Source organism: Centroberyx affinis, unplaced genomic scaffold (genome assembly GCF_046629955.1).
Source record: "Centroberyx affinis isolate AG114_WGS23_722 - 3 ecotype Tasmania unplaced genomic scaffold, CSIRO-AGI_Caff_v1 ptg003969l_1, whole genome shotgun sequence".
Classification (NCBI taxonomy): Eukaryota; Metazoa; Chordata; class Actinopteri; order Beryciformes; family Berycidae; genus Centroberyx; species Centroberyx affinis.
This window is the reverse complement of record NW_027281790.1, coordinates 344,692-371,356: the sequence shown is the minus strand read 5'-3', so window position 1 is coordinate 371,356 and position 26,665 is coordinate 344,692. Positions and strand designations below refer to the sequence as shown.

General features: G+C 41.3%; 1 protein-coding gene across 2 annotated transcripts in view; it reads right to left on the bottom strand.

The window, feature by feature from the left end:
- syt6a (synaptotagmin VIa) overlaps positions 1-26,665 on the bottom strand; it is a 46,414-nt gene that overhangs the window by 1,624 nt on the left and 18,125 nt on the right. For both annotated transcript variants that reach the window (XM_071541892.1, XM_071541893.1), the window contains 3 exons: positions 7,476-7,869; positions 6,027-6,588; positions 773-893 (listed from right to left, as the gene is read on the bottom strand). In XM_071541892.1, the coding sequence (XP_071397993.1) occupies positions 773-893; positions 6,027-6,588; positions 7,476-7,869 (1,077 nt within the window). The remainder of the gene's footprint in view (positions 1-772; positions 894-6,026; positions 6,589-7,475; positions 7,870-26,665) is intronic.

Sequence of the window (26,665 nt, the reverse complement as noted above, 5' to 3'; positions counted from 1 at the left end):
TGGGAGGCCATTGATAGTGAGCTTAAATGGCATAATTGAGAAAGCTTCCTGGTGAATGCTGATTTCAATCTTCATCCGTCAGTGGCAGTGCTGCTCATATGATCCATTATGCCAGCGTTTTAGTCAGATGTAAGCTGCCCTAAATCCATATACAACAAAGTGAGAGTGCTTGCTTTGCAACCCAATATGCTCGAAGGCACAATTTGATAGCTATGCTTTACGACGTACAGATTGAAATAATGGCAGACAGCTAAACCGCCAAAACTCAGGGGATTAAAATTGTGACTCATATTAAAATTGTGAAATGTCATTAAACATAGGAGGAAAAATGTCACACTCACTCTGAATTACACCTGAACCCTGGCATTTAATGCACAATAAATGCCACCCTTTTACAAGTGATATCACTATTATAGACATGGAATGGAATGTGGAACAACAGTCTATTAAAATAAACACTCCGCCCGCAACTATTTGCTGACAGTGTCTTAATACTGCAAGTGTTGAATATTAATAACTGCTGAAATAAACACAACACAGCAGTAGAGCCGGCTTTCCGTTGTTTGCTCATTCTATTTGACATGTTTAGAATTGGATATTCAAAAGGGACTCATTCACTTTGAGCTAGCTATCAGTGAATCACACGAATACCCTCACACACACACATACACACACATGCATGAGCGCACATGGAGACACTGCACACTCAGGCACGCAAGGCACACTCACACATTCACACCCTCACACAGTGACAGACACACACACACGCCACCTGAGTATCCAGTGATGTCCATGGCCTTGAGGTTCCTGCACTTGATGACAGTAAGTGTGAGTCTGCCTGCGGTGGGCAGGTAGCATAGTGAGAACATGATCTCCCCAAGGTCGACACTCTCCTGCGGGAACAGACAGACACAAATCATTTTCACATGACTGTTTCTGGGATCAAACCTGTAATATTTTGATTATGGGTTGTTGTTTTTTAACCACTAGGCCATCCTGTTGAAAGCGTATGTCAGACATACAGATAGGGGCAGAGCATCTAAATCTAGCAAATCAGATTCTCAATGCTAACATTCTCAAGGTGACATTTGTCAACAAGGAAGCCCAACCCTCCAGGTCATTATCGCCTCTCAAACTTTGTGTTAAAGGGGCATTAAGTAATCTACGACTTTTGTTAACATCCAAGGAATCGCAACAACACAGTGTCTGTGTCTGGCACAGCTTACGGTGGCCTGTAATTGACACAAATAAAGTCACATTTTCACAATGGAGACGAGTAAACCAGAGATATTCTAAAATGGAGAGGAGTTTCACCACTCTTTCCATTTTCAATGTTAGTGCTGGATTACGAGCGCCGCCTGGCACAGTAAATGTAAATGAGTAAAAAATAGGTGTGAATGGGGCTTCATAGCTAAAATGCCAATTCATCTGAATATGCAGCTGTTTTTGTGGTTTTGGAATTTGGAAATATCTCTAAATGTCATTGCTTCAAAGGTCCTATTTTCTACATTTTCCAGTGTTTTATTTTAATGTCGTGAGGTCCATTAAAAGCTGTCACTCAATCCATTTTTACACCAGCGTCTCTCTGAGCCTTGCCAAGAACAGGCTGTTTCTGTCGCTGTGTCTTCAAGGCTCATTAATATTAACGACCCCTCTGTTCTGATTGGCTAACTGTTTCAAGAGTGAAACGTGAGACACCGCAGACACGCAGGCAGCAGACAGGGAGGGAAAACTCTCTGGTAAATAAACAATGACAACCGCTCAACCGCTTTGAAAAAACACTTTGTTAGTCTATGATTTATTACAAAAACGATAATGAGCGAAGCTTTGTGACGCCACAAAGTTACTGAAGTCCAAACGGCTCGTTTAGAGGCTCGGTTTCCTAATATGGATTGTGTGGATTTAGTTCGCTACCGTGTGTTTTGATACTTTCACCATGTTTAGATAGCACATCCAACTCCTTTATAATAAAAGAGGCAAGGGAAATCCTGTTTTACACAATATGGGACCTCTAATGACCACTTATTGACAATATTAATAGATCTTTATTTTCCATAGCATTACTGCTGATTGGCCAAGTGGTCTCAAATAGACTAGTGACACACAGACACCCTTAGTCATTATTTATGATTTAGTAAATAAAAACATCCAGTATATTTAATATGAATATGACATTTGTACGATATGACAATAGTATCTAAGAGGACACTCTTTAGAAAATGACTTCAACCAGTCAGAATTTCTGAAATCCTTCACTGACACCAATTCATTAAAGATTTGCTGTGGCTCAAGCACCACCTTTGCTCCTAACACTGTTCACCATAGTTAGTTGAAAATGCCAGTAGCTGGGGTGGGAGGAGTGCAGGGGTATTGGGAGTGTCTTGAGTTTTTGTTCTAAAAAAGAGAGTATAGGCCAGAAAGTGAGTTTTGAAAGCCAGAAATCTAAGTAATTGTTGAGCATTGATCAACAACCCTATCGACCCCCCACAGATATATTATGGTCATTTTGTGTGATGGGACAGTTAAAATGTTTCTTATTGAACCTTTTAAGGAAACTCCAAATAAAAAGTGCGACCTCAGCAACTTTAAGTATTCTGCCCCTTTTCCCTATAGGAGAAACATTATTGGTGTAACGTTGAACGTTTTTTAGAGGATCTTAATAAAACGCCATGTACCTACTGTATGTAGAAGCTCCTGTGAACAATAAAAAACAAAAGCAAAATTAAAGGAGGGTCCTCATAGGTGCAATACAGAGCCTTTTATCATAAGTCTCATGTGGTACAATAGAAACATTTAGGCAAAGAATAAAGAGTAACACTTTCTATGAATTCTAATGCACTATAAGCACATCATCACATGCTATTAATGCATTTAAAAGGCATTATACTGTAGACCAGATTATAAATGTTTGTAATTATGCATGACACCTTATAACAGGGTTTATTATGTATTATACAGTAAGTTGTTGACATAACCTATTATAAGTTCAGGGTTCATAACTCTTTATTAACTTCAAGTAACATTTAAAATTGTTGAGCATGTGTGTGTTTGTAGTGAGAAATAAACACTTGACATGGCTCTCACAAACTTTTGTGCAAAATCATCTTTACTTAAACTTTACTTTTTCCTACAATGAGGTTATAATACAATTGCTAATAATCTTACCACACCATGAAATGATAAAAGACTATGCAATTTCAGTCACTTTACTTAAAACTTGCCAAGACACGCATTAATAATATTTGTAAGACATTATTACACTTGAGAGAATTATAACTCATAATTTGTTATGATACATTAGAACAGTTTGTGTCTTTATGAGTCTGGTAGCTGTAATGCACTAAGCAACCCAAGACACAGTTTCTTCTTTCATACACTGTAAGCGTTTTGCACCCTGAACTTATAATACATTATTTTAACAACTTATAGTACATAATAAACCCTGTTATAAGATGTCATGCATAATTCTAAACATTTATAATGAGGTCTATAATGCCTTATAAATGCATTATAGCAAATAAAGAATGTGCTTATAGTGTATTATAGACATGGTCTTGATAGAAAATGTTATGGAAAAAATAAATTGAATAATGAAGTTGTGAGTAGGTTTATCTGTTACACTTCAGATCCTAGAAGTTATCCATCTTCCCCTTGTATCAATTTTGTATGATTCTGATATAATGGTTGATCCTCTGATCAACTCCATGATGAATTTAGCAACAGCAAATTTCCTTAAACACATTGCAGGTTTCATGAGCTAAGCAGAAAGCACAATTTTCAGGCTTTATGATGATCACCATCACGCATAAAGAGAATAGAGAATAATTTAAAACAAAACAGAGATGAATATACTGTATATCAACTTAACAGCTCAAGATAAACACAATGTAAACCTAAGACAAACCTAATGGCCATATCATCACCATTACCCACGCAATCAAGTTTTATGACTGTGTATGAGTCTCAGGAAAAAAAGAGAGCAAGACGGTTTATTTTAGAGGTTTTTACCACCAAGATCCCACATGTAAGAAATCTTAATTCTAAAGGGACTTTTCATACAAAAAAAGTTTCAAGCACAACCATTCCACCGAACTAAAAAACCTTTATGAAAACATTAGTTTTTACTTGCACAGGGACAGTCCTCTATGACTTCCCACTGAGTTAATAGTCTCAAGTGGAATGAGAGTCCTGTTATCTGTCCCATGAGAGCTCTTAGCCTCATCCCATAAACAGTATTACTTTCGCGCGGGCCCCTAATCACTGTGAATGAGCTCGGTGAGAAGCCCTCAGATGGGCAAATCCCAACACTTCTGAGTGCTGCAGTCTTAACGTCTCTAACACATACAGCTATGATTTAGCTTTGCCTGCTGTGGAAAGGAGGAGGATTTTGTTTGAAGGGTGTGGACGTTCAGCCATAATGTGAGAGCACAGCAAAAGTGTCATAAAAAATTCTTAATAGCCTCAAGTGACACTTAGATTCCCCCTATAGAAATATATGCTGTTTTGGTGTCACTCAGCTCCATTTCAATTACATTGACCATTTTAAGTAAAAAAAAAAACAACTGAAGTCCTACATTATCCTAAATATAGTAGCATTTATTACTTATACTTACTATATATTAGACACCTTATAGCACCTCTTATGACAAAGAACCTCTTGATTTTCAGTCAATTCCACAGCGGATGAACAATTTATCATACCTGCCACTGATTAGCATTTAAAAACCGTCCCAAAATTGTCCGGGTAGATCGAACATGCCTGAGAAAGTGCCTGAAGTCAATAAATATCCTCGTCCCCCTCTAGACTCTTTATCTTACTAATGCTTGCAGGTTGGTGTTATTGATGAATATCTCTCCTTGATCTATGAACAGAGGAAAGCGGCTGGGGCTTTTCCTCCGCCTTTCGTCTGCTCTGTGCTGCCGCTCTCTTCCACTCATTAAGCTGCACAGTGTGTATATGTGGGCAGTATCTTTATCCGGCCCAAGACTAATATTACATGCCACTTCATGTGTTTTTTTGTATCTACTGGACTCCCACCATCTGTGCATTCTTTATTTTGCCAATCTTGAATTTAAGGTGAGCAAGGGGTTTTGTCATAAAATCATTTGGCAGTTCAATAAAGTTTGTGTGCCAAGGAGAAGGCCAACTGTGTTTCTGCCTCCTAAGCAATAACGTAGAGATTATTGAACAACCCTCGAAGAAGCTGAAGTTCAACAATTGGAGGGGAAGGGGGGGGGGGGGATTGTCAAACTTAAGTGCTCTGTGGAGATGTTAAAGTGATGAAGGCTCTGAGGAGTCTAAAGTGTTGCCAGAGACAAGGAACACTTAGTTCACCGAACTGGCCCCTGGACATCATCAATAAGTAGTAAAGCCAAGAAGAATGATTGCTTGAGTAAACCATTAGTCAGTAGTCTCATTTTGGTTTGAGGTATTAAACATGCCTTTTGTGACTGCAGCTGGTCCCTTTATACGTTATAATGAGGGAAATTAATGTTTTTTGCCAGAATATTATACTGAGCTAGGTATCTGGTTCTGAATACAGGAGCCTACTTGGTGTTTGACGCTTTTCTAGTCAAAGCAGTCAAAAGAATAGTTAGTGATATAGTTGATACCTCTGAATTAGACTTCCTGTGTGAAATGGGTCATATATTATAAATACAGTATACCATCTCTATACAATTAAAGACTCCATGAAACAGCATCTTTACTTCCTTGATTTGACATATTGCCTGTTAAAACAAGATGTTGGGGCGGGACATAATGGGATCATTCAAAAGTCTAAACCAATGGAAGGAAGTCAGGGAGAGAAAGGCAGTTTTATTTGAGGGGAGGGGTGTGGAGGGGCGGGATTGTTCAAAAATGTGATGGTTTTATCGGTTGGACTTTATTTTCACGCCTACTGATGCAGCATGAGGTCACAATGAAAGATACTCAGTTTTCTAGGAAGTAAAAGTAATGGGAGTTCATTTCATGGGGACTTTAATCATTTGACACTGAATTTAAGCCAAAAGCAAAGGATTCTTACAGTGGTGGCGTACTGGATGTCCCTCCATACGTTCGTCTCCCTGGAGAGGTCTGACGTCTCAAACAAGTTGTCCAGCACCACCTCCCCGATCATGTCGTGCCGTGAAAAGCGGTCAAAGTCAAAGACGCTCATGTGGAGCTTCCGGACTGCCAGCTCGTCGTAAGGCACAGGGAACTGGAAGCTCTCGTTGAACGTGGGGTTGAGCGTCTTTCGGTGGACGCGCGTCTGGAACTTCTTGCGGTCAGGCAGCAGGTAGATCTTGACGTACGGGTCGGAACTGCCGCACAAGTCCTTGGCGGGCAGGTCCACGGCCTTGAGGATGTTGACTAGGAGGGCTTCGTTCTCATAGTCGTACTTGAGGGAGAAGTTAATCCTGCCGCAGTTCTTGCCGCTGCCGTTCTTGGACGATTCCTCCGACTCCAGGGTCTTCTGCTGGTAGAGCTCCGGCTTGATGCGCCCGATGCTGGTGGGCTTTTCGTCTAGGTCTACCACATAGTCATTTCCCAGGTCCAGACTGCCTACCTGCATCTGCCTGGGCAGGTGTCTTTTGAATGAACTGTGCCTACGGGGACAGGGAGGATTGGAAGAAAGAGAAAGGAAAAGTGAACAGTTGCAGTACCTAGAGAGGTCGGCGTTTGAAGAGCTGCACTCGAGTCGAGCGGGGGAAATTCCAGGCGGTTTTGAATCTTAATAGGGTTTCTGTTACTTGGTATTGTTCTTTTGCTGATTCTATTGCTTTTGTCCAAGGACAAACAGCTATGCCCTTAAGGAACTACAACACTGCCTGTGCATTTATAATAAGCAGAAAAGACTACTGGAATTATGTTATTGAAATCAGTTTGAACAGACCCACACATCTCTCTTTATCTGCATAACCCAACTGATTGCATTTGTGGGTTGTTTTTTTTTTTGCTTGAACTCTTTTCCTAGTCACATTCACATTTTCTTCTGTTGAAAACATACAGATGTGTTAGTAATGGTATTGCAAGTACTTTTGCCTCTAACTAAATTCCATTACTTCTCATGAAGAAGCCATCACATATAATTAGCCTTACCATAATGAACTGCAAAGAAATGCCTGTGAGGCAGAGAGTAACACAATCTGTTGGTTATATATTTAATTTTGCACATAGCAAATTTCCTACATAGAAAAATTTGACCTCCATTAGTGCCACTACAAGGCTATTTGGTCCCTTCTTCTGAGAACATGTGTGTAACCGTGAAGGGCTTTTTGAGTTTGCACTTTGCACACTGTATTTTATGTGTGATTAATGTAGCCTTTAGACCGCACCATGATGCATGTTTTAAAATTCTGTCTGTGTATGTGTGCATGCATGCGTGTATGTGTATATATCTCTAAACGTGTGCACACATGAGTAAACACATCGTACAGTATTATGTATTAGTAATCTGTGCGTAAATATGATTTCATGCATGTACATGGCTGACCTAGTGGAGGAGGCGGGCTCGGTGGTTTGTCTCTGCATGCGCTGTGTGCGTCTCAGGAAGTGCTCCCTCATTGAGAGCTGCACATCGGTGGGGATGTCAGGAGACGTATGACTTATCTTCACCGCCGCCTCCAGGAAACCCACAGAGCCCAAGGGGTCCTTCACCTTCTCCGTCGCCATGGTGACCAGTGACTGCTGGGGACTGGGCAGGAGGAGAGGCGGCTGGAGGGGACAGTGCTCTGGACCGCAGGCCGGGGCGAGGGCTGCCGAACTGGAGAACAGGACCTTGTTCCGCCAAGGCACCCAGCACAGCTTCCAGGAGGCAAATGCAAGAAGGCCCAGCAGGGCCAGGCCACAAACCACAAACACACCGAGCAGGAGGCCAAAAGTAACGTCTGGTGGGCAGCCGCAGGGACCAAAAGCACAGGATCACACAATATGGACAAACAGATGGTGATTACAAGGGTGAGAGAGGGGAGAGAAACACAGTCAATTAGGTTGCAATCGAAAACAAGATTTTTCAGATGGGCTGGTGCTATATCAGTGGTCTTTATATAAGACAGAGGACAGGGAGCCAAGTAATACTGGGAGATGTGCTTTATAAATATTAAAGCAGCCTCCATTAGTCTTCAGCCATGGGATGAGCAGAGCTTATGTGTCTGGCTATGAATGTAAATAGAGCTCAAAGGCTTGTACGCTATGCACATGTGCACATGCATGTCTGTGCACGCACGCGTGCACACACACGCACACACACACGCACACACACACACACACAATTTTCTATTACATTATACTTGCAATGGAGTTAAAAATAATTAGAGTTAAGTCTGATAAATGATAAAAAGGCAAACAATACAGTCTATTTGAAATTAGGAAAAAAGACCCTTGGGAATAGATCCATGGTATCAGAAGCCTTCCTTGAGGACACTTACTATGAATGGTGGTGTGTATATCTGGGTGTGAAGAGAAACAGATAGAGGGGGGTGGGCACACTCAAACTCATTTATTTTTCGATATTATGAATATGCTTCCTGGGGAACAAGCAGCGTACAAAGACCTGGAGATGCACCAAGAATGCTGACAAGCACCATGCAAGCATTCATAGGGACTGAAGGGAGAGAAAAAAAAACAAAAAAACACAGAGAACATATCGCTGGCTTTGCCTGTGGGGACAGTGTCGTGCTATTCTTGATTAAAAGTAATTATATTTCACCACCTGATACTTGGAATCTTTTCCACCCTTTACAGTAGGGATTGGATTCAATTCTCCAAATTTTGCTGCAGTGTTCTTTTCCACGCGGCCCTGATTACCCGGATTTATCTACAATAACTCATGCTGAGGAGCATCTTGAGGGCCTCAGAGGATAACACTCAACAGATAGGAGGAGCCCGCTTCAAGGCACATTCAATTTGTTCCTTTAAAATATGCAGTTGGCTCAACCTTTTCTCACTATAGCAAACACGAGCATATCTGCAAGATTTGAAACCTGCAGGTAAGGTTGTGTTTATTCAGTGGGTTAGATTTTTAGAAAATCTATGTGATTTTTTATCACTAACACGAATAGTTGTACAGCAGCGGACCCATATCCATGCACATCTTTCGCCACTTTTGTTTCTGAGCTGTCCTTAGTTAACCAATAGGCTATAAAAAAAATTATCCACCTTTTTGCTCAAATTAAGAGCTTTCATGTTCAAAATTTCTTCACCAAAGCTGTTTGTAAATGGAGTGTCCACTAAGGCGAATTTACAGCTTAGCCAAGAGGTGGACAGGATTTCCAAGTCTGGAGGATTTATGCCTAAGGGGGATTTCTCAGCTGTCCCCGGCCCTGGCCTCTCCATGTCATCTGAAATTTCACACAGCTCTTTACAAAGCATCGTGTTGACTGGCCTGTCGCTTGCAGAGTCTTCATCCACCGTCATGCCAAATTGAAGCAGACCCTGCGTTGAGCACTGAAAAAACACGCCAACAAATGCCCTTACTGACAATCTTTCGCTACAAATGCGTTGACAGGTCAGAAATTTGTATTTGAGTATGCAGACTCCATACTTCCAACTTATTTTACTTTTTCCAGTCCAGCACCCATCCGAGTGAAGGATCCAGTGACCACAAAGAATGCTAATCAACTGTTATGGCTATGTGTGAACCGACTGGCAGACATCATGAAGGTGAAACGTTGTGTAATGACCTTTTGTTCACATCGCATCTGCAAAGTAACCACACAGAAAAGTACACTTTTTAAGAAAACTGAAATACTGCTAGCATAGCTCTGTCATGCATGATAGATGCTTTAAATCCTGCACATGGACAGGCAGGCCACTCTAAATAATAAAGGCCATGATTTTGCGGTGGCAGACTACTTTTGATGGTTTCGGTGATAATTGCAGAGGCTGGATCTGTGCCTGCTTGTCACCAACATAGTTTAGTGTGACAAAGTCAATTTCTGCATCTGCCTGGTCTTCTCATGTGAGATGCTGTACAGACTTTTTTCGCCAGAACCACAACACAAAGAGTGTTGAAATGCCTGCTAATGTTCAATACACAAACTGACTGATGATGCAGTGATAGCGAGGCAGAGACAGAGAGGCCAAAGTGAACGCGAGAGAAAGAGAGAGTGAGAGGAAAGCCATTGTTCTTCTCCTCCAGACAGACAGGGGTAATGGAGCAGAGCCGTGTGAACCTATTATTCCCTCTGGACACAACCTGCCCTGACAGCGTGAGACTGGCCTGACCTCAGGTTTTAGCACACTATTAATGATCACACCCACAATATGGAGGAGTGGACTATCGCTATCCTGCAGTCAATCAAAGGGATTTTTTCTGGGTCCTTTCATGACAAAATGGGCTTACACAATCGATGGGCTGCCTCAGAAGTCGCCTCAATCTCACTGTAAATCTCTCTCAGGTGGGGTTTAGTGCAGGTGGAAAAGGCAATAAGAAGGGAGAAAAACAGCTATAAAATAAAAAAAATGAAAAGTTCAGGTATTAACCTCCGAGCTGGGTGACTCACATAAATGCCATGACAACTCCATCATTCGAGAAAAGTTGTTGGCTGATTTGTTTCATTTTTATCGTGCACTCCATCCCATGCATACTCTTTCCCACAAGCTAAACCACATCAAGCGCTACAGCGAGCAATGTGAGCGACCGCAGGGACTCTCCCCTGCCACTTGGCATGTTTCACTACAATCTTTGATTCAGTCATGAAGGCAGAGAGGGACTGATTGAGTTTCCCATTCATCCCGATGGTATGTCCCACCAAAACAGGACTTGGCTGGAGAGTATAAGGTATTTCAGAGGGTGCACAAATGTAATTAAGGTTTGTTTTGAAGTGGAGTCACAGAGCAAAGTGAAGCCGGAGGGTTTTTTTCCCCCTTCAAGTGCTTTCAAATCTAACCTGGTTTCCATAGTAACCTGGTCATTAGACGGAATATGCACTCTCTCTGTTTGCTGTTATGAATCGACTCATCTTCAGCAGAAAAAAACAGTCCACCACACGCTGAAGATCACACACACAGGTCAGAGAGACATCAAAATGCTGCTTGCTGTAACAAAGTCACTTTACACAAGTTGCAGCGCACAGCATGGTGGGGAAACATGCTTTGGTTTACAATGGCAAACCAAGGTGAAGGCATTGATTTAAATCTTTGAAAATCGTATAATTACCGTCAGTGATCAATGGGAATAGAATGACTGGCGTGTACTGCTAGCCTCATTTTCCCAAAGGGCAATCTCCGGGATTGGTGGAGAGTGCTGGTGCTATCTCTGCCCTATGGCCCACAATTACTCACCCTCTCTGCCTCTTACACATTGCCGTGACAGCTGATATTTCCGTGGGAATAAGAGGAGAGCCGCAGCGATGGAGTGAGGAGTGGCAAAATCCATGTTGCCATAGAGGGTAGGAAGCCTAGGTGAGTGGGAATACCTTACAACAGAGTAGGTTACAAAGAACACCTCGTCTCTCGCAGCTGTACAAGTTAGACATACAGTAGAATTCAGGGGTGTGATAGTCTTGAGATTTAATTTTTATTTCATGTGATAAACCAGACAAAAGATAATATAAATATAACAGTAATTTTCTTCCCCAAAAAATAACTACCTCCAACAAGTAGAAATATGATACAGGTTTCTTGCAAAAGTTGATACTGAGCAGAAGTTTATGATAGCAAAGGTGGTATTGAACAAAATGCAGCAAGTTTTAAAGATATTTCCAATCCAAACCTTAAATGTAAAATGTCTCTGCTATTGATGTGTTTGTGCTGATACCGCCATTAATGCTTTCAATTTAAGGAGAAGCTAAAATTGGTTCAGGAAAAGTACACTTTGGACAAGGTGCAGTGACATTTCATAAGTAAAATCAGAGGTGTGCGGGAGTCTACTGATTTTACTTTGTCCTGCTCCTCCGACGCACCTGGCGCATACGGTATAGTGCAAAGATCACCTTTTTGTTTAGCAGTGACATTTCATGAAATTGGAAATATAGCAGAACTATGCACAGCCGATTTCAGCACAAAATGGGCTTTGTAGTTCGCTACAGTCTCCGCAGATTGTCAACGTTTCTTGAATACACTTGTTTCACAAGCGAAAGCGAGCTGTCAATAGTGGCTTTCCTGTCTTCTTTCCCTAAGGGAGGGAATAATGTGCTCTGATCTTGATGTGGGTACCTCAGCCATTTTTGGATTGCTATATCCCATGGTTTCTTTTTGAGAGCAATCTGAAATCCCATAATCCCCCAGATCCCCAAATCCCAAAGCCCCACCACATGCCCGGAAGAGGAGTTTAGACCCCAGCAGATCAGCCAGAGGTGTGAAGAGGAATTTTAGCCTATGGACAAAAGACATTTTCATATCACACTAAAGTGGGTAAAATTGCATTTCAGCTCCCCTAATTCTCTAAATTATGATCACTAAAGCATTTCCCAGTAATTGTCCTTAGTTATACTGATGAGACACCTATTACTCATTATGCATTGCTAACCATCATTTTAAATAGTCAGTGTTTAGCAATAGGGGAGGTGTTGTAAACAACTTTTGAAGAATTCAGATTGAGATGCTGTGAGTAACTTATCAAGCTGGCAGGGGTTGATGACTACTAGAGAGCGCATGTTGAAAGGACATTAGTTGCTCCCAGCTTGCTAAATGTTGTATTTCATTTTTATAGTCTTTGGTAAACAGGGGAAATATTAACTACAGCCCTTTAATGTACTAAGTTGTGTTGGTGAGATAGATAAAAAGGGACACAATGCTTAAAGGCACAACAGATAACAGTTTTCTATTATGTGAAACTCAGTGAAACTCAGCCGCCTAGAGCGAAAAAAACGGGTAACTGAAAATTGGGTTCTACGTCAAATGCAACAGTGCGGACAAAATTTTCAGATACTACAATGTCCAATTAAAACTGTTAGCGCGTGTCCATCAACTGAATCATCCATCCAGTTGATAGTTCCAACTCACAAGGCCAAGGTCAAGACATAGTGGAAATTTGATCATCAGATATTTTAGAAATTTGTCTGAATTGTCCGGCAGGTTGTGTTTTCTGGGCCAAATTGGCCAAGGTGCTACAGAGACATATTGCCCAGAAAATTGGCATGGTGGAAATGTCAACAAAACTGTGTGAGATCTGAATGATGCGGGCTTCTCTAAACTAAAGATGGATATTGCAGCTGAAATGCAAACTAAATGGTCATTTGATTGTACTGGTCACCATGATTAATATCTGGATGAAAAATGGCCGTAAAAAATAAGATTAGGAAAAAGATATCAAGCTAGTGCATCTGTTACCCATCTACAGATGGTTATGGATCAAAACCTTTCTCAATTATAATTACATTTGGTAGGCTATGCTAGATCAGTGGTTCTCAAACTGGGGGTCAAGAACTTCCAGGGGGTCACAAGATCATTTTGGGGGGTCGTGAGATGATTTATGGGATAGAAAAAAAAACACATTTCTACTATACACTTTTATTATGATGTCTATTTCAGATTTTTCTCTATTTTTTGCTTTTTTCTTGTGAAATACAGCATAGTTTTCAGCCTCTAGACCTCTGATAATGAATTAAATGAAACAACCTGACAACCCCATTACAGGTGTGCACCATGTGCACATCTGTAATGGGGGTCGCGAGCGGTAACAAGCCAGAAAGGCTTACAAGGACTGTGCTAAATGAAGATTACCAGTATTTGTCCCATTTGTCCCATAAAGGCCCCATCTCTAATTACAGTATGATGCCCCTTGTTGAAACATTGTCACCCCAGCGCCAGCTTTTTTTACACAGTGATTTATTGGATTGAAGACTTGTTTCTTGCTCTTGAAATGTCATGGCCCCTATTTAAAGATCTCCTGAAATTCAACTGCAGTAATATTACATTTCTCAAATATCCATGTAACTGGAATCTTATGTGATGATCCTTCAGTTTCCATGTTCCCTTCTCCTCTTCTTCATGCTAAGTCATTTATATTCACTCACTGACCTATTGATATTTTTAGACTCTAGAAATCCACTTGTTTAAAATGAATTTTCTGTCAGCATAACTGCACATATGCCTCTCCAATTGATATTCTCACTCTCTCACTAGGTAATGACTTGAGTTTGCTAATGGACTTCTGAGGGTTCGTACAATGTGCCAGCACACACACACTCAATAAGCCACCCAGGAGAGACTCTCAGAGAGCTGTTATCTCCTCCACAAGTGTGAAGTTAATCAAAGTGCAGTCTCTCTTCTCTTCCACACCGCCCGATTCTCTCTACGGTTCAAAAATTGTTGTCATCCGTCCATGAAAGTTAAAATCTTAAACTAATTTCCAAAAGTCAATACATTTTGCCAGGGTCTGAACACAGGTTCTCCTCGGTGTCAAATGTCATTTGATTGCCGTTTTCTGTGGCCAGAAGCCGCGGGGTAGCCTCCCTCGGGCTGTGATTGGCTAGCTCAGCCCGGTATTAGCATCTGGTCCTATCAGGCAATTAACCTGCTTGTTGACCAGGAGCCCCTATCTCTGTCACACAGCTTTCAGTGTGCCAGGCTGCCTGTACTCATGGGGGCCTTTTACACAAGGCAAATATAGAATTAGATCACAGTCCTTCATAGGCCTGCAGCAGAAGAAATAAACCCTTAAAAAAATAGAAAGAAGATTCTGGGTGGCAAATATTCAGATGATTGCATATTTGGTTGTTTCAGTTCTGCATTGCCTTCTCAAGATATGAGAGATACAGTACAATACAGGGTTCATAACAAATCACTTAATATTCTGAGCAAACCTCTAATCAGCACTGGTTTGCTACCTGATATTTTAAAATTCTGTCTTATCTTTTTATAAGGACATCTTAACTGCTTGATTTGACAAATGATTTAACAAGATGCTTTCACTGAAAAATCAATACTTTTGAGCACCGTCTGATGCGTGTAAATCTATTAAAATGGCTAAATGTGTAAAGATATACAGAAGTGAGAACAGTTCAGGTGTGAGTGTGAACTCTGAAAATGAATGTTACTTCAGCTTGGCAAATTGGCTCAAATTTAAATATTATCACTGAAAAAAAGGATCCTTCCAAGAATCCCACACACAAAAAATGTTTTAATCTATGCTAGCATAATGGCCAAATGCTGAATTTTTAAACTATGCTTTGCAAACAGCCAAACTTTAAAGCTGCACTAGGCAAATTTTTTTGGTATAAAACACCCATCTTATCAGCCGGTATCACAAAGTGGGGCTGCAACAGAGAACACTGTCCTGTCTCCCCTAATTGTGACGTTGTAGATTCGCCCTATTTGCCCAAATGAAATTCTGGTGTCACTGGTGTGGTCACTGGTGGGAAATCTTCTCTGCCCATAGGAAGTAGCGAATTGAAACTGATGTGCAAAATAGAAACTGAGCAGTGAACAGTCTCTCCACAGAAAGCTTGATTCGCCAACCTTAGATCTTTGGTCAACGTTGCCCAGTACAGCTTTCAATCTTGTGAGGTAATTCAGATAATGTGAATGGCATTATTTTAAATCACATTTACTCTTATAACACCCTTGTCATTGGGGGTTGTCTTCAGTCCACTGGAAAACACTATTTGCAGCTTGGTTGGTTTGCTCTTCTTGGATACAAAACACAATCATGGGGTTTCAAGACACACCTCTAACAGTGTACTGTACTCTGCCCAGTCAGCAAAGATCAGGTTAGACCTTAGCTGTTCAGCTGGAACCAGAACCACTCTTAAAGTCACACTGAAATGTAACAATACTTTTTTTGTCTTTTTAGCTCATCCTAACCATCATACCATACCCATATTTGATCTTAAATCTCTTTCCTGGAAAACGGAAAGTATTTAGTGGTGACTTCATCATGTACCAGGAGGCGTACATAAAAATTCAACCAATAATGCCATCACAGCCTCCGCTCCATCCTTCCAGTAAAACTGTGTTTCGCTCCCTAACTGATATCCCATTGATTTACACTTTCGATTGATCCCTTTCTGCATTATGTCCCGCCCCAATATAGGAAATACATCAAATTACAGAAGAAGAAAGATGCAATCAAAACACGGGTACATTGTGACTTTAAAACATTTCCTTCGGTACCTTTACCCACAGCCATGATAGACAGAGATCCCCGTCCATGGTTCTGGTGACTCCAGCCCCTGACCTTGTGTCACCCCAAGGTGAGGTGGTCACCCACATCATTGCCCTCATCATCCCCAGCAGCCCATGTCAGTAAGGTCACATGCCCCAGCCATTTGATCTACTGTACATCCACATCCTGCCTCTTGTCTGATTTGGCATTTCACTCTGTAGCAAATGGCTTTGTACTGTATAGAGAGCTATAAATACTACATTAAATATGAAGTAATATGATTTTTTTATATGACATCTGGGGAAAAAGAGTATGAAACCCACAAATAGACTGGAGTTGGAAGCTCCATAATACAGGAGCCCATGTGAGACCGGCAGAACAGGTGGACTGCAGGATGCTATCGTTATAGCCAAGGCTGACAATTTACGACATTACAAGGGCGGAAACCCTTTATCGATTTGGCCCATGCCTCCCGCGTGACACTATATGGATGTTTTAATTTCTAAAGGTATCACAATAAAACTGCCAGGTTGCATTCTGACCCTGTAAAAATAGATTAGGCTCATTTTCCATCTCAGTAATTTTCATCACCGGGGGTTTTAAATGGATGTGCTTTACCCATCACAGACAGAAGTTATAGGCACTCGCTATTGCACGATGAAAGCTTGGCTCCACTCAAAATGTTTCATTGCCCCCAAAAAATTGCATTGTTAATCATGAATAATAAATCATGACTACCAGCTAGCCTGTCATGTGTATAGTGAGGATGTGACTGATGTGGAGTGTGGGAAGACACTATAGCTTCTCATTGTCTCTGATTAGGTTTAGGAAGGCATGTGGGTGAAACATAATTGAAGTGGTAATGTGTTTTGGCACACTCTTAACAGTCTATTTGATTGTTTACCACTGGCTGTCAGGTAAATAGATACTTAATATATAATGGATATTTAATGTTTGTTTCAAAGACAGAGTGAGAAAGAGTGAGGCAATACACATCTATACGAATAATTTCAGCAGAAATTATTAGCAGGATGCTAAAATAATATGGCTTCATGAAATCACATTCACAGAAAGACATGCTATTGTCAGAAAATGGTCACATTTTTGCATCTTTAGATCATGACCTGAATCGTACATGTCAGTGAATCATTCAATATCAAAAATATTATAGAATCATAATAATTACAATAATAATGATAGTGTTATTAGTATTATTATCGGTAGTTATAGTAGTATTATTATTTTTGGTAGCAGTAGTACTGTTATTACATATGTGAACCCAGTGTGGTTTTAAAACCATGATTTGGTTCATTGGTTCAAATAATTTAAAACAGGTTATTGATCTTTCTCTTGGTTAGTTTTCACGTTTCATTTCTCCAATTCAAGGACGCACTTATCAAATGGTGCCCTTTTTGCTCGGGGGGTTGCCTTGCTTGTAAAAAGCCACCACATCAGTTTCTGTGGGGGTTGGACCTTGATTTGACCTGATCTTCAGCCTTGAGCCTTGAATGATGGCAACAAGCATGAAGTCACCTTAAGGAGATGATGCATCATCACTCTGGCTCTGTTGCATCAACCAAGGCTTGACAACTGGGACCCACATGCTCAGAAGCCAGCAGCCTGGTGATGCACTACAGCATAGCTGATAACAAGCATGAAGAATTGCCAGCTTCCAGTGTTTAATCATGAGGGGGGTGTTATCACACAAAAGGACGCCCCGTTATTTAAAGGAGCCCCAGCACTGCTCAGCGAAGCAGCTATCTGTGAAGGTTTGGCAGCTGAATCCACTCACTCCTGCTCCCCGTAGCCACTTTGGCTTGATCCATACGATATTGATCAATCATTATTGATTGTGCAGTGCAGATGCAGCTCAGAAGCTCTCTACACTATATATGATAGTGGTGTAGAGCACATCATTGTTAAAATATGAAATGACTTGAGATATGAGGTCTGCTTTTGGCTATTACACTGGATTTTGGAGTAATGAATGAATCACTGAAACATATAGTTTTCTATTTTCTGTGTGAGGCCAAAGGCAAACTGTCATCTATAGTTCATCTCCATTGCAAAAATGCTTCAAAGCTCTTTCTCTGCAGTAAACCATTCTGAGATGCAACAGTCCTTGAGACCCTCATTACTGACTTCTTGGGGTGACCTTCTGAATAAAACTAAATGTATTTTCTTCAATATGCTAGTCAGAAACAGTGTGAAGGAGTGCTTCTTGGGTCTTTTGATATTATCTCCAGTGGTAGTGTTTGGGCAGGGATTAAAGTATTCAATAAAAAGTCAGGTTCTGATGAAGGATTTACTAGCTGCAATGCGTAGGTTACAGTAAGAAGTATCTTAATGCCTGAGCCCTAATGAAATAAAGGCTTTTAAGCTCTACACCCCACACGAGTGCCTTGGACTTCATGGATTTTTATTAAATTTATTTTCTTATGAGATCAGGCTGAGGTAGGTGTAATAGTTATTCACGCAGCAACTTCACCAAGAATTTGTAAGAGGAGCAATATGTAAATACCTGTAATGTACCTGCTAAACAGCTGATACTCTATGGCAGGCCAAAGGCGCGACTGCCATATGCATTTTAGCTCCACAGCAGCGACGCCCTGAAGAGCTTTCTCTCTCTGAAACCATTCAGGGATGCAACATGCATATCTGCTCACCTCATAAACGCAGGGTTTTCCTCCAGGTCCTTTAACACTTGCTTTTCACACTTTCACTGAACAAGTGCAATCATCGTCAGTACAGCATATCCTCTAGTTTACAAGAGCAACATTATTTCCCCTCACGGACGGCCAGCGTATTGATCCAAGCCGCAAGGCTGTCAAAATCGGGTCCAATTTTATATTGTATTGAAACAGATTGTGCCTGGGAAGAGGCCGTCAGAGAGCTCAGCACTATCTCGCCTATCCTGCAGCCTTGCTCTCCCAGCTGTGTGCTTTACGAGGTTTATCACACCATTGTGCATTATTGTTCACACACTGAGCTCCATCACAGGGACATTTTACAGTCCTCCCTCGGTGAGTGACATTTTAACAAGAAGTCATAAAACACATCACATGAGAGAGGAAAAGGAGGAGACAAATGCCAGAATCCTTGAATCCTCTCACAAGGAAAAGCGAGGGACCCCTACGGCCATCCTAATCAGACACAATCATGTCAGTGCTGCTGCTGACTACATACACATGCATGCACTCAGTCACATGCGTTCACTCACACACACACGCACACACACACACACACATACACAGCCTGCCAGCAAGGGCCACCAGGGTCCAGTCATGGAAGGAGCCAGCAGAAAACTGATAAGGCTGGCTGGATTTGTTCAATTCAGCCTTCTCCCAAGGCTGCTGCTGCTGGTAGGAGAATGACAGAATAAAACCGCACTGTGGGAACAGGTGAAGGGAGGCAGGGGATCCGAGTGAACCGCAGAGATACACACACGCATACTGACAAGACTAACACTCAGATCAAAACAACGTAATAGGTTGTGACACCGTATATTTTCTGTAGCAGATATTCTCAACATCACATGCAATCGGTCTTTAGAAACATAATCCGTGGCAGGAATCATTACTCTTCGTCTAAAATGAGCCGCATATTTCATGTACCTTAAATCATAACTGACAACGTGGCAGACGATGATCAGAATAACACTGTTTCCTCACACTCTGCTGACATGAGGCACAGGGCATCCTGGTCAGTCTCTTTCTTATTAGCCCCACAGCACTGGCCCTTCATCAAAGTGTCATGGTGCGGGTGGATCAGACCCAGCAAGAGACAAAAAATAAAATAACACCTCCAAAAAAGTGACACAACACATGCAAACACAAGCAGACAGACACGCACACACACAGCTGTGACCTGACTTAACATTTTATGCTATGCAGCTGAGCATGTCTCTTCACCTCCATCGAACAGGTGGAGCATTGATCATTGAGCATTAGCTCAGTTGTTCAATAATTGAAAAGTGCTGTGGAAAGGACAAATCAATATCCAGCCAATTTCACCATGGTTCAGATAGCAATAAAAAGCATGGGCAGAGGTGTGTAAGATAGAGGCAGAAAGTGCAGCTGCAGACAGCCACTCTAATCAAATATTAACATGGTGCTTCATAAATGATAGAAAAAGAGTATGATATAGTCAAAGAGACTGCTGGAGCCTAGTTGGAATTATGTTAGCATGCATTATTCAAAAGTAAATATATGCTGTTAGACAAAGAGTATCAATTAAACGGTTTCAACAGAATAATGAGCTGATAAATAAATAAAAGCCACTGCTGCTGTGCATCTGTCTCTGCATCTAAGAGCAATAAAAGCATCATGCGCTGCTTAGGTAGCTCTCACCCTCTCTCTCTCATCCCCAACAAACTGACAACCTGCTACCTGTTTCACAGCACCTTAGCAGCAGTGAAATCAAGCTGGAGAAATCAATCATCAAATGGAACAAAAAAAAAAACAAGCTCAAAGCATCCGATTTTAAACCACTGATTCAATCTACTGTGACAGCTGTGTACTCACCGGTGACAGTGTTTCTCACTTTCTTCCCTTGATCCCTCACTCTCTCCCTCCCTCCCTCTCTTTCTCTCTTTCTCTCTCTCTCTCTGTCTCTCTTTTTCCCCTCACTCTCTCCTTCCGATCCTCTCCCTTGCCTGCTCCTAAACAGAATGAGCTTCCACTGCACTCAGGAACCCTGTTTCTATGGCAGTGTGAGCAAGCAAGTCAGCAGGATACTGTAGTGCAAATGTCTAGGGGCAGATCCCTCACTCAGCCCAGAGAACAGTCACACAAGCTCAATAGCCTCTCACTTCAACCCTGTTGTGCTAAAAACACCCGCAAGCCACTTCAACTTCTGTCGCGGAAAGCAGTGTTGAGACTGAGATGTGCAGTGGGGAGACAAGAGAGGGAAAAAAAAGAAACCCGCTAAGGAAATATTTGTTTGATACCTAAAATATAGGCAATGCAGCAAAAGAAAGGAGACATGCATAAGTTTGGGTGCATGAATATTGATGAGGGTATCCTCATAAATATCAAAGCTTTTCTTTGAATAGATGTCCAGATAACACATCCAAAGAGTTGTTTTATTTCTACATAGAATGAGATTAGGCAAATTCATCAGGGAAGGATCAAAAGGGAGTCTTTTGTGATGAGCAACACATGCGAGCGTTCGCTTTGTTCCGTGTCTGAGAGCTGGCGGTAAGCTGCTGTGATGAACACATGTATATCCACACGTTGCTTCAAGAGGCATACAACATTGATTTAATAAGCTTAGGAGAAATTGCGCCTCAGTCTGCAGTTCTGACCATGGTCATGCGATATTGCAGCACAATCAGTACAATCTTCAACAGAGAGAGAGCGAGAGAGAGAGGAGGGGGAGAGGGGGAGCGAGAAGGAAGCAGAAAGAGAAAGAGGGAGGGAAGAGCAACCCCCAGTCTTCCCTCTATCTAGATTAGCATCAGTTCCTCAACAGCCTGTGGTCTGCAGAGGGTGCTAATCTGACCAGAGGCTCAGAGTGCAGGAAGACACCTTGAAATCAATTGGATGCGCAACAACACTGACAAAATGAAGGGAAATTAATTCGATTTGAAGCGCTGCACATACATAGCAGATGAAATGGTGTAGTTGGCAAGCGTTCAAAACTGTGATCCTAAAAAGAGTGTCCTGAATCAGATGAACAGCACATATCCATTGGGGGAAAGGGCTCCTTCGCTAACTGTTAGCTAATGCATAATGCATTGCTACGATATACTCCTGCAGAATGTTAGAAAAGTCTGGCATGAAACTGCAATATGTTGGCTTGTCCTTGATTCATGTATTTTGTAAGTAACCAGGACAGCTCTGTGGTCTGTGGTATCAGTTTGGGTGTGTTTGCAATGCTCACATGGATATTTATGACCAACATGCTGGAATGACTGAATAACTGGTGCTAATAGCATTACTCACTGGTGTCAGAGATTAACTACAGCAAGACTTGTATCAGTAACCAGTTTGTCTGGGTATGTCTGATACCAACACAGGATCAGTTGAGGGATTTCATCACCAGTAGTCCAACACACTGCTCATACTGCTGAACAGATTGTTGTAATTTTGACTTACTGTGCTGTCCTTCAATTTCTTTTAAAAATCAATTTCAAATCAAGCATGTGTAAATACTAAATAAAAAAAAAATACATCTAATATCAAAGAAACAGATGCGCCCATAATCTATAAGTAGCCAGATCACGTCATTCCATTCCTTGTGATGTAGCCGGTGCAGATAGCATACACTATGATGTCCTTTAGAGCCAACATTAACTATGCATGACAGATTGGTTCAAAAGAAGTGGACAGAATGACAACAGGCTGACAGTGGCTGGACAGCCACTTGATGGGGCACTGATTGGTCAAAGCAGAGTGATAGTGATGCCTCAGCTAAAGGTGGACTGACTGGTGTGGGTTAGCCAAACAGACACTAGTATGTAGCTGAGTACAATGTATGACTGGGCCTGTCTGCATATTCAACAGCCTAAATAATTGTTGACCCCCACATGATTAAACGTGCAAGGAGGAATGATGCATTTTGGCACTATTATAGCATTTAAACTGATTAGCTTGAAGAGGGCGATATAATTAGAGGTAAAGAGTTTTAACTCAAACGTGGTATCTCAGACATCACTGGTCTGATTTGGACAAAGGGATGAGGCATTTTGGCTCTGTTCTGGCATTTTAAAAAAATACACTAATTGGCCTGATGGGGGTGCTGTAGGTAAAGGTCAAAATCTCTAACTTTGAAAGGCCATAACTACTACACCTTTAAGTCTGATTGACACAAAACTTGCTGCACACATCCAGCTATTCTTACAAATCACACTGATTGGCCTAATTAGGATGCTACAATTAAAGATCAAAATTCAAATTCAAAAATAATGTCTTAGACAACACTGGTGTTATAAACTTGAATGTTAAAGACCCAGCTCTTTAGCGAATACCTCCTTTCATAAAAAAAAAAAAAAAAAATTTGATGCACTCTATGCATTACCTCATAGCACTACCTTGTAGCACTCCCTCGTAGTACCTATGTCCTGTTGGACCAGAACTTAGCTTGTTGCACTGTCTCGTAGCACCTTTGTCCTGTTGGACCAGAACTTAGCTCTATAGCACTTACTCTCGTTGTTCTCTCCTATCTAGAAACTTGCTTGTGTTGTATGCAAATCTCATGTGTAAGTCGCTTTGGATAAAAGCGTCTGCCAAATGTGAAATTGTAATTGTAATTGTAATGTTATGACACATTTTGCGACTGTGTGCTGGCGTTTACAAAAATTACACTGATTGGCATGATGGAGGTGCTATAATTAAAGGTCAAAATTTCAAACTTGAAAGTCCTACACCATAAGTCTGAGTGACATGAAACTTGCTACCCAAATCCAGCTATCTTTACAAATTACACTGATTGGCCCAATGGGGGTGTTATAATTAAAGGTCAACATTTTTTTTCACCATGGTTTACCAATAGCACATGCAGTTAAACTGGTCTGCAGAAAACTACAGCATAAATGGCGTTCGCCCAGACTTAAAGCTACACTAAGCGATTTTCCAACCACTAGAGGGTGACAGAAACTGCAAAACACACACAGCAAAACTACTGGGCGACAGAAGCCCTTAAGGACAAACCGTGCATAAAGGTTAATGGCTAAAATAAACGTACCTACGCAGAAATATTGCCGGTTACAGGGTCTGAAATCGCTTATTGCAGGTTTAAAGTTTTAAAGTTGATAGCCTACTGAATTGTAAATGCGCAAAGTATTTATTTGACACAATAGCAAAACTCACTCAAAAACATTCTCCTACCAATGGCTCTCCTTTCTCTGCCAACTACTGTATGCATTTTTTCACTTGCAAGATCACAATTCCCTGCCTTGAATAGCTCACTTGGTGTTTCTCAGGCTGTTGGCACACTCTTGTGGTTTGAATTAATTTCCCTAGACCCTCCTGACCTGCATGCTTGACCCTCTCCCTGCAGTACTTTTTCCAATTTTAGGACCCTCAATGCTTAACATTATCAATTCATCACTTTCTAAAGGCATTGTGCTCTCCTGGTTTAAAACAGCCGTAATTAAGCCACTACTCAAAAAACCAAACCTTGATCCAGAGGTCCTTCAGAGCTATAGACCGATCTCAAACCTCTGTTTTTTTTTCAAAATACTCAAATGGAGTGAAGCCTCAGTGATCTCAGTAACTCAGTGATCACCTGTCTAACAACAATCTGGTTTTAGATCTTTTCTACAAAAACTATACTCACAAAAGCTTCTGCTAGCTATTGATTCTGATTCAACCTCAGTGCTTTTACTACTCGACTTGATAAAGTCAACAATATACTCTTAAATCATCTTGAAAACCACATTAGTATTATATAGGATCAGTGCTTTCATGGTTTAGGTCCTATCTACTAGAAATAATGCATTGTGTTTTGTATAACAATATGACTTCAGTGTATTGTAATGTGGACTTTGGTGAACCACAAGGCTCTGTTCTTGGCCAGTTGCTATTCTCTATCTACATGCTACCGAAATCATCCGTAAATCTGGCATTAATTTTCATTGTTACACTGATGACACTCAACTCTATATACTCGTTAAACCGAATGACCGATCCAAATTCCTAAACTTAGAGCCGTGCTTATCTGAATGTTGGACATCCTTAAACGTGCTGCTCCTAAATGCCGACAAAATAGAAATGTTGGTTATTGGAACATTTAGACACAGGTATCTGTTTGAAAACACCACTATAAATTTTCATAATTGTGTGATTTCCCAGAGTCCTGCTCATGGCGCATGGCGTTACATTCAATCCCACTCACTCGTTCTAGTCACACACAAAGGACATTACTAAAATTGGATTTTACCATCTTTGCAATATTACTAAAATTCAACCTATATTAACAATGGCAGATATGGAAACCTACATGCATTTGTATTACTGAGACTTGATTACTGAAATGTCCAGTTGTCCAGTTTATCTAATGCTAGCATTAAAAACCTTCAGCTTGTACTAAATGCAGCTTCCAGAATCTTGACCAAAACAAGAAAATTTGACCACATTATGCCTAACCTGTCCTCCCTACACTGGCTCCCAATTTATGCCAGATGTGACTTCACAGATGCTTCCGCTTATATATAACATGGGCTAGCACCATTCTATTTAGCAGATCTCACTGCACCATATATATACCGCCACATGCTCTCCGATCGCAAGATGCTGGCTACTTATCTCCCTTTCTCCCGTACTCCTTTATTCCCTTTCTTTGGAACGGTCTCCCTTTTGCGATTAAAGAGGCAAGCTCTACTGATGTTGTTAAGTCCAGGCTAAAAACCTATTTATTTTCACTATAGTTTGGTCAACCTTAGCTTTGCACAATTACTGAGAGTGGCAGTCTCTTCTAGCTCAGGTCCGTGCCGATGGGAATTTAGTTTGCGTGTCCTGTTTTCCCAGTCCGTGTGCACCTGTTCATTCATACTAGTCATTCTGTTTGTGTGAGTGGGAATAAGTGAATAAGTGAATAAGTTCATCTCCTGTGTGTATGTGCTGGGTGCATCATTTATCTCTTTCAGGTTGTGGCTACGGCTGGGCAGTCTGGCCGTCCCTGTGGTCCCCAACTCTTACAACTCTGGTGACCGAGCTACTGTTTATGCCCTGAACCAGATCCGGACACTCAAGCATTCTTACTGCGTTTATTCTGTTCATGTTGTTTGTTCTATTTTGTTATCAACATTTCATCTTTGTTTGCCCTCTCTCAGCACCCATTCGCCTGACCGTCCTGGCAGGGGGAACCCTTCTCTGAGCAGCCGTTCGTCTTGTTTTCATAATGTTGGCATTGTGAAGCCCTTTGAGACTTTAACTGTGATTAACGGCTACACAAATAATCTTGCCTTGACTTTTAACTCAATCTCAGATACCATTGGTCCAATTTTGATGAAATTTGGGATGATGCATTTTCACACTGTGTGCTGGTATTGCAAAAAATACACTGAATGGCCAGATGGGGAAGCTTTAATTAAAGGTAAAATATATGATATATCTTGTTACTGATTGTTACTGATTTACGTAAAGTGGTGCTTGCATCATTGGTCTTTAAATGTCTCAAATGTTGCAGTCACAAATTGGTTTATGATGAAATGTTTTAATTTTAGCTTCTCAAGGGTAAACTAGGTATACCTTTCATTTTTGTGGGGAGTTGACATGGTCCCAGGCCGCCAGTGAACTTGGAGAGAGCCATGGCCTGAAAACACACATATAGCTTCACAAAATGCTCTGCCACATCCAACAGGGTCAAGCCTCACCGGGGATACACTCAGCGCAATTCATCTTTCTAATGAACCATACATCAACAGCTCCCTGTCCTCTTAGGCACAAACAGCACATTGGATCTGCTTATGGCCAGCAGCCCAGCGAGAAAATCTAAGTAGAGTTCAAAGGGACCTGAGCTCAGAGTATAGAAGTGTGTTCTCCCGAGACTGAGGCTTCAAGAATACAAATCTAAATCTAAATCCACTCAGGTATTCACCGGCACCATTGGGGAGATCTAACATAGCCCCCGGAAATCCTTCCATGCATCAGCAAGGCTGTGCCTGGTGTGCTAACGTGGAAAGGAAGAGA